We start from the raw sequence: 12,672 nt of genomic DNA, 5'->3' as shown, positions 1-12,672 counted from the left end.
AAAAAATGGCAGTAAGAATTTTTTTCCTAATCTGTCAACTCTTGAATTGAAGTCCAAAATCAGCCTTTGTTAAAAGGTAAGTAACATTACCCTTTGACAGTTGTCTGCTCTTTTTTTTTTTTTTTTTTTTTTCCCCAGTGGTGAATTGCTTGTAGAAGTTTTGCTCTGTTTTGGAGCAAAATCCTGAACCTTCTCTCTCTATTGTCCACGTGTACTGAGAGTTCAAGCCTGTTTTGGTGAGTTTGCCCAGTGACTTGCATTACATGATCTATGTCCCTGCAGGCAAAGCCTAACCCACATAGCAAAATTGGTCAGCAGAAATGCAGGAGAAAAAAAAAAAAAGAAAAAACACTTGGTATTTCAGTTCAGACCCCTGGCCCACTTGAGGGCAAAAAACCACTTCTTCTTGCAGACCTAACTCCCATTTTGATCTGAGCCTTGCAGGCTATTGCTTACTGTAGGTTTTTATTATCTTTTGTAATTCCTTTGAGAATGCTCTGATCTTTACTGCTGTTTTCTATTTGATCTGGCATATGTATCTCTCAATTTACAAGGGGAAGTGTTTGTTATACCAGCAGTTGTTGGCACTTAAAATACAATACTGTTGGCACTGTTAATTGTGCTGGTGCTTTGCCTCCCCTCAGACTCAGACAGAAATGTACGCACAAAACCATGCACTCCCTTTGTCTTCTTATCACCTGGCTGGATGGCCAGTGCATCCTCACTGCCCGGTGCCTTTGTGCTTTCATCTAAAATTAAAACTGTAGACCTCTTAAAGCGGCTTTCCCAGAGGCTCTCTCCCACAGCCATGTGGGAAAGTACATTTTCAATCCAGGAATGCAGCTGGGGCCTTTGGACCTGGTTCAATACTGATGTGAAGCAGGCTAACCTCCCTCAAGTCAGCAGAATTCAACAGCCGTAAGCCACAGGTACATGGTATTCAGGGAAATGAGGTACATACAAAAGGCATAGGGGAAAAAAAAAAAAAAAAAAAGAAAAAAAAAAAAGAAAAAAAAAAAAAAGGTAAATTAATTCCAAATCATTCATGGAACTGCTGGAGGATCTTACCTTCTACCTGCCAGCAGTTCCAATATTATGCTATCAGCCTGAGGCACAATGTGCATTATTTTGGGAAAAAGCAGTTTAACTTAGTCTGCAATGACTTATTCAATGGAATATCACCTCGATGTTATGTCCAGTAGTGTTTTGCTGCTATAACTCTGCTAATTTCTCCAAAATGTTTTTCTTTATATCTTAGTTTCTGTCACTGGAGTCATGGGCTGAACCACTTCTGGAAAGGTGCCACAGAGACAAGAGGCTCAGCACACCACACATTTTACCAACATAAAACCTGTTCCTGCAAGCCCCTGCGAGCATGTATCTCACACACTTACTTCCCTACTTAACAGATGCAGGCCAGTTTTACTTTACTGCGTCTTAAGAGGCAAAAGTAATCTCCAGGTGGGAGTGACCTGCTTTTCCTTTTGGCTTCCATCACTCTGATTTTACACATTTCAAACATATTCTTTTCGCTTTATTCTCAGTAGTACTGCATTATGATTTATTACCTACACTGTGCTGTGGGTTTTTGCAGTGCTTTGCAGACAAATAGAAAGAGACAGTGCTTTCTACAGAAGAGCGTGAATGTGGCTTCAGGCCACAGTATAATGTGTAGAAGTGTAGAGAAGGAGTAACACCTCTGGAGTGCAGATAGCAGACTCTCCTATACATTTTTGCAGGTGGGACTGTAAGCTATCCACAAGCCAGAACAGCTCATCTGGGAAATACCTGAGATGTCAGCCCCAAAGGATTCCTAGCATCTGACTGTAATTAAGAGTTACTGGTCTCTATCTACCAGCAATGGATTTTCAAATGGATTGAAAGCAAAGTTAATTGAATCTTCTGCCTTTCTATGCAGAAACGGTCATGATTTAGCTCTGAATCTTAAACTTGAGCTATGAATCACAAAACTTTACAATCTGAACTACAAAACTCTCTTGTGCAGAAAAGGGAGTTATCAGCTAATCTATTATTTTATTAAATCCAATTTTCTCATCTTCATTCTGTAGTAGACAACCCAGATAATTAATACTTTATTTAAAAGCATCTATTATGACAGAATCTGCAAACTCACAATTAGAATTCAGAAATGCACAACAAACATCTGAAAACCAATGCCTGTTAAGTTCTCAGGGAGCTATTATAATACAAATAATAGTCTGTGGCTGCAAAAACATCAACGTTGCTTGTGTTCCCATGATTGAGTGCCATTTACAAATAGACATCCTGTAATTAAGTTGTATTAGTTGAATTATGGAAACACCTGTAGACCTCAGTTGAGGTTATATTCCTGTTGCACCAGCTGCTCCTGTAAGAGACCTGTGTACCTGGAAGCAGCTAAGATCAAGAAGCCAGTGATGGAAGTGGGGAAAGAAAAGAGACATTGGTATCTTCCTCTGATGATAAAAAACCTCACACCTGGAGAATTCCCACTCTTTGTCCAAACTTGCACTGGAGGCCTGGAGCTGAGAGGAGAACCCAGAGTGCACAGCTCAGCTCTGAGTCACATCTTCCTGGGCACAAACAGGACTGTTTTCAAGACAGCCACCATCACAATTCTATGAATAGGACATAAATTGCTGAAATAATCTAGTGACTTTAAGACCACTTCAAATAAAAGTGATTTGAATACCTCTAAAACAAGGCACTGATAACAGAGTTTACTAATCTGCTTCCTCTTGTAAAACATGGTGTTCATTAACCACTGATTCTTAAGTACATTAGTCAGTAACAACATATTATTTGATTGAGAGACTAATTTTCTCTCCTTCAATTCTTGGGATTGCAGGTCTATTTAAAATTGAAAATTACACAGTCTTTTTGGTAATTCGATTAACAGACAATCTGTGAACTATGACACCGCTATATTTTACTTAAGTAAGCAAGTAAGTCTATTTTTATAGTTGCCAAAAACCAAAATTACTTAGAAATTATCAGTTTTCAGGACTGGCTTTTGAGAAGGATTTTAAATGAGAGATATGGTCACACTAAGTCTTATGTGGTGAACATCTATGTATTCTTCAAAATCCAGGTCTGAAACTGTTGTTCATAACTGGCTCAACATACCTCAGTAAGACTTCTATATCTTTTATTTGTGTCCAGGAGAGAAATAAGGCCATTGAGGATTTGGGCATATATTGCAACCATCAATTTTGTAATGGACGAGTGGCTTCTCACCTGCTGTGTAATAGTGTCCCAGGGCCCCTCCAGCAGACGAGCCTGGTAGCACGCATGAACACTTTTCCATATTTCATCCAGAGTTAGAGGTCTTCCATCTGTGGTAGAGGGGAGGGGAAAAAGCACCCACAGTCAGAGCTCTTAAGCAGGCTGTATTAATAGAGTACAGCAAAAGAAAATCTGAAAATACTGATTATCTGCAGACAGATGGAAAAAACAGCAGAATGTGACTGAGCTGCTTCTGGCCTCAAAACTCCAGAACAGTAATGCTCAAATCCTAACTGGATGTGTGTATAAAGCTAGCCCAAATTCTCGAAACTATCCTATACTTCTCCATCCCCTGAGAGGAACAACTCACTTTCCTGGTTGCAAGTCCTAAAGTTAAACTAACTTTGTAAAAATAATGCTTGAGTAAGAGAGATTAAAAACCACAGAATAGCATCATTAACAGTTATTTCATGTAAATACATGTAATTCATAGTGAGAGAATGGAAAAAAATGCAAGGAACAAAATTATGCAGTCAAAAGTTCACTGCCCTTTGCTAACTTAGAGGACTTTTTTTTTTTCTTTTTCCTTGAGACATATTTTGAGACACTTGAGACATTAAGACATTTTTTTCTTGAGCCACATTGTCACAGCACATTTCAGTGGTGATGTTAGAATTATGCCAAGGTATTACCACTTTGAAAATAATCATGTCAATTTTTTCAGAATATTTGTTTTTGACAAATAGCAATAGGATATTTTGATATACTTTCAATAAGTTGCTTCATCGTAACATCTATTAGGTGTCAGAGACCATTATCCTGTGATAACTAGTTTTATTCTACTGACATTTTCATGTCTGTAAAATGAACAAGATTTATTCATCCAATTAACATTTGAATGCCATGTTTAGATGTAAGTTAAAAACAGCTGCCTACAGTCTCTGTTTTATCTTATCTTCTGCATGCATTGAAAAAACTGCACCAAGTTCTGCACTTACTTAAGCACCATATAACAGAAGCATTAAGATGTGCAGCAAATGAAGTATCTGCGAAGGCAACAGAATATTAAGTAGATACGCTATGCCATCCTCAGGAACATGAGACTTGCTAGACCTGCATCTCCCCTGTCCTGTGATGGCAGATATCAAAGTTGTTCTGGCTAACACTTGCTGAGAAATTTGTTACTAGAGAGTAAGTGAAGTTTAGGAGGAAATATTTATGCTCAAATCATCTGTGTACAAATAATACAAAATACCATAGATACTTGCAATTTTATGTTTTCTACACAACCTGCAAAGGCAATTCAGAGTGAGTGTAAATGGAAAATCTAAAACAACATACATTCAAATGAAAAATTTGATTTACCACTCTAGATTTTGCCCTGTACATCTCTGTGAATTTTTATAGCAACACTTGAGCTAATTGAGATAGAATGGATTACTCTGACTAACCATCTCATTTACAGAAATTATCAAACATGGGATCAAGGATTAATCACATAGTTAAAAATTACCTGAGTTTTGCCTCATGGGTCTTATTACTTCGTGTATGAAAAGCAGCATACTGTCCATCATATTTAGGTATAGAATTATTTTCGTTTCAGATAAAAATACATATAAACTAAAACCAGAAGTTTTACATCACACCAGAGTGAGATCACACTCAGTTATACACTTCAATAGTTATTATAAACTAATTGCAGCGTTTCACATAAGAACAAAAATTGATCTGGGCATTCTGACCAGGCACTTACATATTGAAATATCCTTGGATTTAAGTCTCCCTACATTCTGAATTTTCTGCACAATTATAATATATTTCACTAAGATTTAAATGAGTATAAAGTCTTCTTTTTTTTGCTGTTGTTTTGTTTTTAGTAAGACTTCATACATACTCCCAAGTATTGTATTCCTATAAATTCTCATCTAATTGACTAGCTCAGTTTCCTAGAAGATGGGAATACAAATACAGCAGGAAAGAATAACTTATCAATACTTAAAATGGACATGAGGTTTAGCTTCACAGCTGGAAACTGTAAGACCCTTGCAAAAAGACAGGTGATTAATGGGTAGTTTTCCCATTGCCTTTTGCAGGATGAAGACCTCAAAGTCTGTCGTTTTCCCTCTGAATGAGACGAAATAAACAAAACAAAACTAAATAAAAGCTACACTAAGATCTCAAATGACTGATAGAAGTCCTAGTATGTTAGATAGCAGCTGGAAGTGAAGAAGTTTTAAGTTTTTGTAGTCTGCTTTGTTCTTCCTCCTGTTTCTGTATCAAAAGATAAGTATGGATGATAAAACTCATCTCAGGTAATCTGACTGGAGGTGTGTTACATGTTTTAAAAGTCCTCATTGTGTGTGAATTTGTTTACTTGTTTATCATATAATCACAGAATGGTTTGGGTTGGAAAGGAACTTAAAGATTAACTGGAACACTGCCAGGGATGGGGCATCCACAGCTTCTCTGGGCAGCCTGGTCCAGAGCCTCACCACCTTCAGAGTGAAGAATTTCTTCCTCATATCTAATCTAAATCTATGCTCTGCCATCTTAAAGCCATTCTCCCTTGCCCTATCCCTACACCCCCTGACACAGAGTCCCCCCACAGCTTTCCTGCAGCCCCCTTTAGGCACTGGCATGCTGCTGTGAGGTCTCCCTGGGGCCTTCTCTTCTCCAGGTCGAACAAACCCAACTCCCTCAGCCTGTCTTCTCAGGAGACATGCTCCAGCCCCTTGATCATCCTTGTGGCCCTCCTCTGGACTTGCTCATCCCTGTCCTCCTTGTGCTGGGGCCCCAGAGCTAAGCGCAGGCTCCAGGTGGGGTCCCATGAGAGCAGAGCAGAGGGGGACAATCCCCTCCCTTGCCCTGCTGCCCACGCTGCTGTTGGTGCAGCCCAGGGTACGGCTGGCTTTCTGGGCTGCAAGCACATACTGAATCATTTAGGTCGATATAACTGAAGCCATGTTAATCCCAGTCTCCCATCTTGGCACAAAACACACTTCTGTATTCTTTGGGCACTTTCAGCCCGCTGTTTTCCAGGGCTGCCAGTGTTCACGTGTCTAGGGGCTGACAGAGCGGCCTGTAATTGTTGCTGCTGGCAACAAGGGGCCACGGCGGCACCCGCTGAGCCAGGCGGCCGCTCTGCCTCTTGTGGCGCCGCTTCTTGTCACGGAGCCGAGCTCCCCACGTACAGCCAGAAAAACAAGGCGACGGCAGCAGCGAGCAAAGAGAAGTAGCAGGAGAGGAAGGCGCAGGCATCAGTTTCACCCTGCAGTGCATTTGTCCACCATCCCCACAGGGTGACGCAGATGCTGAGGTGCCTGCCTAAGCCCTGAGGTGCTCATCCTAAGCCCTGTCCCAGGTATAGCTGGGAGCAGGTGTGTTGACAGAATCAAAAATTTGTGGTTATACGCCTGCTTTGTATATTTCACCTCATTAAATAATCACACCAATTGCCACAGAGAGCAAAAGGAAATTTCTACCACACTGCAGTCGGTAGCTGCCTGTGGGTCATGCCAGATTTACCCTTCCCTTGACAGACCACAAGGCTGGCACACAACACATTATCCACTCATCAGTGCTAGGACAAAATGCAACAAGAAGGGACAAAAGAGCCTGGGAGACAACCAGATGAGATACTTTTTGAGAAAGAAGCTGATGGATAAGAGTCAAGAATTCCTAATATTGGTTCTACTTCTGCCACTCACTATGGGCTTGAATCAATTAGTTCGCCTGCCGTAACAGTCAGCCCAGAATAACTACAGCATTCCTATCAGAAACTCTGATTTTTATTATTTAAACTGCCTTGATAATAACAAACACTTGCTTCAAAAGGCTTGGTGAAGGTCCGTCCAGTTGGGGTTAACTTGTTTTTATCACCAGAAATAAGAAATAATTAAAAAGCAGATTTTCTTTTAACAAAATTTTTTATATGTCCAAAACCATGATCCAGCCCTTTCTCAAAGAACGAGGTCTTAAGAAGAGACATTTTTCTGAGAAAGGAGAGAGTGCTTTTGACTTCAGAGAGTAAGTCTGGTTTCTGGAAAGTGCATCCATCAGGCCCAGTACTGTTATGAACACAGAAAGTCATGCCTTCAGGGTTGGAGGAAGCTACATTATCTTCCAAGCTGTCTCTCTCTAACCACTGATTAGCATGGTTTTTATTGGCAGGGATGTATCTGTATTGTCAGAAAGCTAAACATATTTTGAGCAGGTCAACTTGAAAATCCCCTTTCTTCACTCTTTTCTAGGTGAGCTGGGGTGCAGGCTGTGTTGACTCCTGCTCTTTCTTTTTGGTGCTTAGTCAGTATTCGCGAATCTTTCTCTAGCTTTGCAGGAAAAAGAAGCAGCAAAGTGTGAAACAAGCTTTTTTTTTTCTTGACATACAGGGTGTTTCCTGAATGATACCTGTGTCCACCTGTGATTTTGTTGCTGCTACCTCACTGTCAATGCAAGAGGTGTTTTTATGTATGGTTTTAGATGATGACAATTCAGGAAAAAACTGAAGTTCCTTCACATCTTAAAGATGAAGAAAAGGGGAAATACTCTGCTGATTAAAGAAAGCTTACTGGACCTAGCCCAGCCCATCTGGCTGATGCCAGCACTGAAGGGGAAGGCTAATTGCCTACACCATCTGTCTCTAAGAGGGCTAATTGCTGACATCAGATCTCAGCAAGGGGTTCATGCATTTCTTCAGCTACCTCTTTGGTAATCTTGGAAGCCAGAAAAAGAAAGAAGGGTTCCTGCTTTTCAAAGGTATGGCATGCATAAGACTAATATTGGAGAAAGGACACCTAGTTCTCTGACACTCTGAGATACTGAGGACCACTGTCTGGACTTCAGAAGGTCTGAATTTAGGAATATATGCCACATGGAAAGTATCGTGAACTGGTGAAAAATGTTACTCAGATGTATATGTGTATCCTAAAAATATCTTCTTGTATCCTGTAATGTTCCCAAGCATCTTTCCAGACAGTCATCACATTTAATCATTTTCAGCTGAAGTATTTGTCCTTGCACAGAACAAAATCTTCCCTGTAAATCTATCCCCAGAGACTACCAGAAAGTTTAGATGTCTTTCAAAATGTTTTAGTCCTATTGCAATTAAAATTTCAAGCCATTACCTTGTTACTACCTTACATATCAAACTTCTTCTGACAAAAAAGAGAAAAGAGGTTTAAAGATGAATTCCAGAAAATAACTCATCCCATTTAAACAGCAGCAAGGATAAGGCTACAATTGAGCTTTTGTCTTTCTGCTGGAAGGACTGACCTGCAATGTTTAAGTGCAACCACTAGCAGAAACGAGTGAAAACCAGATGTCCTCACTGACACAAGCTCCTGAAGATGCTTACCCTGCTAAAGAGGATGGGAAAAACTCCACAGCGACCCTTTGAGAAGCCTTTTTCCTAGGAGGGACTGCTGGAGACAAGCAGTCAGTGAAAAATGGAGGGAGAAAAGAAGGATTTAATTATTCTAGAAAAGTTTTTAGAGTCTATTTGGAATAGCACAGATTTGGCCAGGCTGGCACCGGTTGCTATCATAACATACAAAGTGAGGAGTTGAATTGCATTGCAAAACAAGCAAAACTACTTAGTCAGGTTGAACAGAAGAATTATTATTTCCTAGGCAGGCCTCGAGTTATAATGGCCACTTAACATACTGCCAGAGAGGAAGCAGAGTTTTAAATTCAACCTCCATGCTCTGCTGCTGGGGAAGACAAAACAGGGCAGGGCTGTGGAAACACTGGAAGGATTATAGCTCACCTTCACCTCTTGCAACATGCTCTAATTAACATGAGGATCAGTATGGACAGGATTCAAGGGAAACCATGAGCAGCTCGCAAGAGACTTGTGAAGAACCCATTTTGTTAGTTAATCTGAAAACAATAGTAGGAATTTAGAGTGAGAAATCGATGCAGGTCTCAGAAGAAGATTCTTCTCTGAAAATTTCAGATAAGGAATGCAGCGAGTATTTCTAGTTGTCTGAGAAACAAGGTGAGAAGCCTATCACAGGAAGATTACGACCTTTCTCAGGAAAAAAAAAAATCTCGGGGCTTTACCTTAGAATTTTCTTCATATTAGGCTCAGGGCAAGACAAAAGATATTTCTCTGAGAGAGCTCAGGTGATTGTGATTGACTGATGTTTGCATGTTTCTGAAAAACCCACACTGGTGCCTTCAGATAGCACTGTATAGGCAGGTAAATTATTTGCAGTGATGACAGATTTTGCTGTTTTCAAAAATAAACTATCCAGAACTGAAATCAGAGAATAACAGCTGAAAATATTCTTGGAGAAGTACTTATTACCAGTATTTTGTATCCTTCTCTCTTCAAGAGTCAGAGAACGTTATATGTTAAAAGAAAGCATTAAATGCGAAAGAGAGCCCAGGTGACTTCAGGAATTATCTCAAAAAAAGTCCTTGTTTTCCATTGTGAAAGGTTCCCAAAAAGCATTTTAAAACATAATCTCACTTGCAGGAGCAATTACATATTTGTACTGCAAGGGGAGCTGTTGGCACATAATACTACGATTGTGCATTAGATCATCCACTAGCTTCTGTAATATCCACTTCCAGATATAAGGAGTCATGTTTCAACACCTCCGATTCCCTGATGCTGACAAGCTAAACAACTTGTTTTGTCTCTGGGAGCTCTTCTCTGGTGATTAACTGCTTATGGTGAATACTAATTATATGAAAGTACAGTACAGTAGAAATAGTGTCCTATTTCTTCTACCTGCAGCATCTCCATCTCTTCTGTAGAGACTATGCACTATTAATTCAGCAAAAACCAAGATGATGACATTTTTCACGACCACGAATAGGTTAACCTGTCTCTTACAGAAAAACTTTCTTCACCCTTCTGTCTACACATAAGTTTAAAGGCAAAACACTGCACATTTCTAAATGCCTGTAATAATTCTAGAAATAAATTTGCAGCAGGATGTGTGCAAATGAGTTCTGTTGGTGGTAAAGATAGAGCAATGTCCCCAATTCCCCATGTCCCAGTTTGAAAATTTACCCCAAATTATCCGTTCCTGAAACTGCACCTCTGACTAAAATCCTTTCACCAGGGAGTCTATGAGAATTTGTTCTTCAATTTTAAATCTAAAGTGCCTTTTAAAATGCTAACACTGCAAAATTAGAAACCATTAAACAATATAAGGCAGAGAGTGATTAAATCTACCAAACACATTCAAAGCATCTTAAGCTACTTTTTAATTAAAAAGAAAAAAGATATCTCTGGCAACAGTCAGACATCTTTATCTAGATAAAGTTAGGAGATTATTCAAAACACAAAAGATGCTGATGCTACCATGCAGGAGACTGAAGAAATGACTTGAAGATTTCAGTCCCTCAGCCCTTGGTACGCAGTCTTCGGGCAGAGAGGAACAGAGCACAGCCAGTGCTGCAGTGTGATCACTCTATGTTTGCTGATTAAATAAGTGACACTAACAGTGGCCTTGGAGGAAGGCTCTGTGTTCCTCCTTCCTTCCTGACAGGATGGTGAGTAAAATCACAGTAGCTGTAGCAATTGAGTAATGGGTAACAAGATGTACATCTTAGGAGGAAAAAAAAGATCAGTTAGTGTTTCAAGAACCAGTTTTAATAGATAGAAAAAGACAATACCTCGTTATTTTTTAAAGCAGCTGATTTCAACAGAAAACAACATACACTTTAAAAGGTTCATTTACACCCCCAGCCTTGTGGCTCAAAGTCAGGCTTCAAAGAAGCAGACACAGTTCTGCTGAAGCACTGTAATTCTCTCCACTTATTTCATAGTCAAATTCAAACCTGCAGCTTTAAGGTTTTTGTATTCATTTAAAGGAAAGAACAAGAAAAATGATCAGCAGTTTTAGTCAACCACAGGCAAGATGCCAGGAGCCAAAGATCAGCCTCCTTCAGGCTGAGATGATATCATCTACTCCAAGGTCCTGAAGCTCTGTGTCTGGAGTATTATAAAATTTACTGGTGAACAGTCTCATCTCTTACTTTCTTATTACATACGATCATTATTTTGTTCCTCTGTTTAATATAAAATTTGTGTTTTTAACATCTGTGGCATCTGACATGTTTTTATTCATCACTTTGTCTAACAGAAAATTGGTCTTACCTAAAAAGCAAGCCCTAAAATAAAGCACGGGTACTTGGTAGCTGCTGGAGTACAAGACATGATATTCATAGCGAACCACTTCTTCTGTTGTTGCACAAGCTCCAGCTACTTGAGAATCATCCAAAGATTCCTAAAACAACAAACATGAACATAATAATATATCAGCTTTTGTATTTTTATCAAGAGGAATTAAATTACAACTGCTGTAATTAATAAACATATAGAACAGAAAAAAGCAGTGATCACCACTTTAACATCACCCTTCTAGTATTACAAAAAGAATTTTAATCAGCAAGAAAATCACAGCAGTCCAAAACCTACAAAGACATCTTGCACACTTACTTTTACACTCTGTGAACTATGTGCAGGCATTTGCAGAACTGAGGTCTTTCTAAGTGCAGGCTGCTTTTGTAAACAAAAGAAAAAAGCAAAAGCTCTCTAAAATCTTTATGGCAGAATACCTGTACAATAAGCTAACTACAGCTGCATCTCTTCTGATTAACATTACTATAAACCATTTTAAAAGTGTATCCTTAAATAATCTGGTTTTGCTTGCCAAAGGACACATCAACAGTATCCACCAGAAATTCTCTGCTCTACTGTCTTTAAAGGCTTTTTGCAAAAGGCTGGTTTTGACTATAATACTTCTAAAAGCTAAGACATTTTTCCTCCTGTTACTGTATATTTCAGGTGTAAAGTAATTAATGTATGTTGTAGACTTTAAATAAATCTGAAGAGATGGAATTTGTTGCATTGAGATATTCCCTAGCTGGTGCATAAATCTCTTAACATGTTTATCAATTTGTTAATTTCAAAATAACATTCAAATGGTGCTAAACACCCAGTTGTTTTGACTTTTCTAAAAATCGACAATTCTCAACATTTCTCAATTCTCAACATTTCTGAAAATTAAATTACTAATGCCACTAAGATTAAATGTTAGAACAAACTTTCCAAGAAGACACTACGGGTGTGGACTTGTTTGGTTTTCAAACCCCCAAATTTACATGCATGAACTAAGCAACCATAATGCCCCATAGGTTGGGTGTGCACTTCACAAGTTTATTATTGCCAACCAACTTTGAATATTGGTTTACTGTCTCTGCCCAAGCAAAATGAAAAAGACTGAACAGAAAAGAAGATCCAGCATCCTCTGAATGCCATACTGGTTTAACACATGAGAAATTTAAAGCCATTTATTTTTATCTCACACCCATAACTCAGCTATCAATCAATCCATGAAGAGACCGGATAAGCTATAATGGTAATGACACAAAATACTTTAATTTTTTTTTTGATAGTCCACATAAAACGTATTTTGCCCACATTTAGCA

The 12,672-nt window shown here is 39.0% G+C and overlaps 1 protein-coding gene across 3 annotated transcripts in view; it reads right to left on the bottom strand.

The window, feature by feature from the left end:
- ATG10 (autophagy related 10) overlaps window positions 1–12,672 on the bottom strand; it is an 80,635-nt gene that overhangs the window by 19,090 nt on the left and 48,873 nt on the right. For all 3 annotated transcript variants that reach the window (XM_084504960.1, XM_084504962.1, XM_084504961.1), the window contains exons 4-5: window positions 11,339–11,468; window positions 3,238–3,335 (exon numbers count right to left, since the gene is read on the bottom strand). In XM_084504960.1, the coding sequence (XP_084361086.1) occupies window positions 3,238–3,335; window positions 11,339–11,468 (228 nt within the window). The remainder of the gene's footprint in view (window positions 1–3,237; window positions 3,336–11,338; window positions 11,469–12,672) is intronic.

Source organism: Aythya ferina, assembly GCF_964211825.1.
Source record: "Aythya ferina genome assembly, chromosome: Z".
NCBI classification, from domain to species: Eukaryota; Metazoa; Chordata; class Aves; order Anseriformes; family Anatidae; genus Aythya; species Aythya ferina.
Note: the sequence above shows the minus strand (reverse complement) of the source record. Positions and strands in the feature narration are given on the sequence as shown.